Source organism: Centruroides sculpturatus, unplaced genomic scaffold (assembly GCF_000671375.1).
Source record: "Centruroides sculpturatus isolate CEXI.00-Female unplaced genomic scaffold, Cexi_2.0 scaffold996, whole genome shotgun sequence".
Lineage (NCBI taxonomy): Eukaryota > Metazoa > Arthropoda > Arachnida > Scorpiones > Buthidae > Centruroides > Centruroides sculpturatus.
In genome coordinates, this window is record NW_019385236.1 from 9,432 (window position 1) to 14,325 (window position 4,894).

General features: G+C 35.5%; 1 protein-coding gene across 1 annotated transcript in view; it reads left to right on the forward strand.

The window, feature by feature from the left end:
• The window catches only part of LOC111636544 (ribosome production factor 1-like), a gene marked incomplete at its 5' end in the record, with an annotated part of 12,667 nt that extends 8,066 nt beyond the window's left edge, over positions 1–4,601 (forward strand). The window contains one exon of the mRNA XM_023381826.1: positions 4,433–4,601. Within this exon, the coding sequence (XP_023237594.1) occupies positions 4,433–4,586 (154 nt within the window). The remainder of the gene's footprint in view (positions 1–4,432) is intronic.
• Positions 4,602–4,894: the final 293 nt, after the last annotated feature.

The following is a 4,894-nucleotide window of genomic DNA, read 5'->3' on the forward strand; positions in this document are numbered from 1 at the left end:
TAAACTATCGATAGTAGCGGTGTGCTGCGGGTATCGGAGGAACGAGTGCATTGTCTAGTTTGTCCCCAGATGTCAGTTGTGCTTGGTTACAATGACGTATTCACAGTTGTTGTAAAATGGCTACGCCACAGCACAAAAGCTTTTGTATTCTTGAGCTTGCGAAGTGTAATTCCGTGATTACAGTGCAAAGACGTTTCCGGTTGAGGTACGAAATTGATCCTCCGAATGGATGGAACATTCGCAGATGGTACCGTCAGTTTGTTGACACAGGTTGTGTATGTAAAGGAAAGAGTCCTGGCCGACCTCGTGTATCTGAAGAAAATGTCGCACGGATTCAAGCTGCTTACCAACGTAGCCCTTCAAAATCAACACGTCGTGCCAGTCGGGAATTGCAGCTGCCTAAAACAACAGTTTGGCGTGTTTTGAGACGCAGGTTAGTTATGAAGCCGTACAAGTTACAGCTGTTACAGGCTCTGAATAATGATGACAAACATAAACGTGTGGAATTTAGTGGCCAGATTCAGGATGTTATTGACAACGATAACAATTTCTCAGAACGGATCGTGTTCAGTGATGAAGCATGTTTTCACCTTAGTGGGAAGGTGAACAAACAGAATGTTAGAATTTGGGGCCTACAGAACCCACATGCGCAAAACGAACATTTTCGAGATTCACCTAAAGTGAATGTGTTTTGTGCTATATCCTGCTCATCTGTTTATGGCCCTTTTTTCTTTGATGGAAACACGGTTAACGGTCTGCAGTATCTTCATATGTTGCAAAACTGGTTGTTTCCGAGGCTGAACAAGGACAACCTCATTTTTCAACAAGACGGGGCATCCCCTCACTGGAGTCGTCAAGTTCGTCAGTTTCTGAATGAAACTCTTCCGAACCGTTGGATTAGACATCAAGGAGCTGACGATTTAGCACTTTTCAGCTGGCCTCCACGGTCACCGGATTTGATGCCGTGTGATTTCTTCCTGTGGGGTTTCATCAAGGAAACCGTCTATGTTCCTCTACTACCACAGAACCTCGATGAGTTGAAGAACTGGATCCGTATTGCCATTACATCAGTGACACCGGACATGCTTAGTCGAGTATGGCAGGAATTTGAGTATTGGTGTGATATTGTTCGTGTTGCTGGTGGAGGACATATTGAACACCTGTAATCTTAACTAGAGAGTTTCATAAATATGTGTCCCAAGTTCCATAGTTGTATGTCTTACAGTTTATTAAATATATCAGTTTGAAATACGTATATTCTTTTTGGTCCACCCTGTATAAATCAGTATAAAAATATAATAAAATTTTCTTGGTATAAATCCATTTAGATTTTATATTTGAGTTTTATAAAGGATACATATTAGTGATGTAACGAATATTCGGTTACTATTCGGTATTCGGCCTATTTTTCACTATTCGGCCGAATACCGAATACCTAAAAACAGGAGTAAAAAATAACAAAAACACAGTAAATTAATCATTTTGGTATTTAGATTTAATGTTATCGAGTTAGTGTTGTTTGTTTATATTTATTTATAACTTGTAACATGCACAAAATAAAAAAGAAAATAATATTAGTCACATGTATTCACAATTTATAATTACAAAGATCAGCACACGTACACGTCTATCGTTGGAGAATCCTCGCACATCTGAGGGTCTGACCCTGCCTATCCTTCTTTTTAAGCGCTCGTCTTTGCTCTTCCCTTTCTCTTTCCTCTATCGCTCTAATCCATGTATGCCTGTGCATACATCATAATACGCGCTCACGATACTTTCGATTCGTCACTTTTCCGTCGTAGAGTTCCCATTTTACAATTACGTGACTCAGCCTGGTGATAACGGAGAAAAGAGACAGATAGGACGTCGATATAAGTCACAGTTATGATTTCACAGATTCGAGACAGCTTGATAGCCCGAACGGCCCCAGGCTTTCGCCCGTGCACGCTAAGTGACTTTCATTACAAGCATTTAGCTTTCCGAAGTCTATGACAACAATTGTTTGGCATTGACAGCCGCGAATTTCGTGCCAATAAGCTGCCTTGACTCGTTCGATTATGTTATCAACTGAATTTCATATTTATTTTCACATTTTCACTTCATGGTCCTTCTCTGTTCTTTTTCCGTTATTTACACGTATAGATCATTTCATTGTTATCCACATTTGATATCATCATTTATCACATACTTCCACGACACTCTTGTCTGTCCGCTACAACTGCCAAGAATTAACGCGATTGGCGAAGCATAGTGACAGCGGGCCAATAGAGAGCAAGATCCTTGCCATAATGCGGTTTGCGCGCCAATTTTCGTACGTGCGTTAATCAAGCCGAATAGTTTGGCCGAATATTTGGCTATTCGGCCATGCTCATGGCCGAATATTCGGTATTCGGCCTGAGGCCGAATATACTATTCGTTACAACACTAATACATATTCAAATTTATTTAATATTTTTTTTAAGTATTGAGTATTTTGAAACTATGGAAATTAAAGTCATCAGTTATCAAAAGTTTTGTAATAGTTCTTAAAATTGAAGCTATCAAATTAAATCTAAATTTGATCAATTTTATCAATATAATAATTGGTGCATTATGTATCAAAAATATGCGGCACATAATGCATCATGTGGTCTGCTCACAATCTTAATTGTTTTGGTCTGTGAATGTAAGACACTATTAATTCTAAGGATGTATGTCTATTTTGAGCAAACAAAAATGGATAAAAAATTGAATCTCGTAGTTAAGGAAATGTGGTATGTGTAAGATAACTGGGGGCACGGGCTGTTCCCGAAATGCTACTTAATCAGCAAGGGCTGGAAAAGCCTGTTCTCTTTTCTGAGGATGACTTTTGAGAGGGCTTTAAATCAAGTGGGGAGGTGTGAGTAAGTCGATAGGTGTCCGAATAATTAGACAGAGTGACACAGGTTCAACAAATAAAATTTAATATACATTAAGTTTCTAAGTTTAGATACAAAGGATAGATTACCGCTACTTATAGCTAAAGAACTACTTAACTAAAGAACCGAGAGAGATAGTTTATAATTCTACAGATAATATACCTTTTAGACTGATGGTTCCTGATCTCATTGTATAGGACGTCAGTAAAATGCTCCTGGATCGGTGGAGTTGACCAGTAGTCTTCCTTTATGAAATATTGCAAGGATGGCAGGACGAATCTGGTGTCCACTGATGATGTCCGTGCCCGGAGGACTGTCCAAGCCCTTTTTATACCCGTTTTTGGGAGAGCTGACTAATGCTATGTATGATGTAACCCATTCTCAGTTTGATTTGTGTCCGGGTATTGTTTATGTTAATTGTCAGAAATCAAACATTTCGATAAATTTATTACCTCTTTCTATCCATTATGATTACTCATTCTACCTCATAAATTTGATAACAGCTGTCAAACAAACTGAATTAATTGCTGGAGGTGACTAAAGTCAGAGTTTGTCTTGCAACCTTAGTAATAATTGTTACTTTGTATGATCATCTGATAGGCTTTATCTATTTCAAAATTGGATGAAATAGGAAGTGTGTGGGTTTTGTCATCCTTTCCCCATTTGACCTTTTGATCTCCGATTTCTACATCGAAAAAAATATAATTATTTATTTATTAGTATTTCTAATTATTCTGTTTGTTTTTTCCACTTCCCTCTTTGGATGACACATATGTATCAAATATATAATGTATATATAAGTATATGTATAGAGCAGGGCTTCTTAAACTATGGGTCACGACCCCAAATGGAGTCTTGAGATTTTAATGCAAAATATTGAAAATAATTTGTGAGAGTTTGAAAATGGCATGCTTTGTGTCATAGGTTTTGTGAGTTGTGCTTTGTGTCACTTCTGGTGCAGCGAGACAATGATTCAGCAACACTGATTATAGTGTGAACTAGTGTAGTGTTGTCGCTTTTCAGTGTATTCAGATGTCTCTGTTCCATTGTAACACAAGAGTGAACTGTGATAGTACACCATTATTGTTTTTGCAAATTTGTATATATCTTTGTGATTTTTTTGCGACCCAAAAAATATAAAATAATCATAAATGGGGTCGTGAATAAAAAAAGTTTAAGAAGCTCTGGTATAGAGTATTATTTCAAAACTTAATTTAAAACAGTATATCCATATAAATTATGATTATAAATTTATGACAGTGTTAAAAATGAATTATAGTATGAACAAACAATATCTTCTTTACAATTCTTTATACTGCAAATTCATTAATAAATTCAAAAATTTATTAATGAATTTGCAGTATAAACTGTATATAATAGTTACATATATTATACGTATCTATATAAATATATAAAATATTTTAGATCAACTCATTTATTGTAATTTATAATAATTATGATAAATTTATCATATTTCAATTAAGAATACACTTTTAGAACAATTTTTTCATTTATAATTTCTAATATATTTTTAGATATGAATTCAAAGGAGGGAAGAAAGTTGCTTTGCAAGAAATTGGTCCAAGATTTACGTTGAAGTTACGCTCTCTACAAAAAGGAACATTTGATTCTAAATATGGAGAGTACGAATGGATATTAAAAGTGAGCTATCATTTAAAACTGCTATGAACTGTCAAAATTATTATAATTTAAAGATCAAAATATTAATAGTCCATATATTATTTGATATAATTATAAAATTTAATAGATAAAAATTTTTATATACAGTCGACGTCCCTATAATGCGGTAGATATGTTCTGCTTTATAAGAATTTCACGTTGTAGGAATCCTTAAATACATGAGCCAATCACAGCCTGACACATGTGCAGTTTATAGACTACGGCTGTTTGAAAGGTTTTCTTCCATAAAATTAATCAATTCTAGACTAATTTGACTCAACATTTCCAAAACACGTATAATTTTTTGGGAATAATCC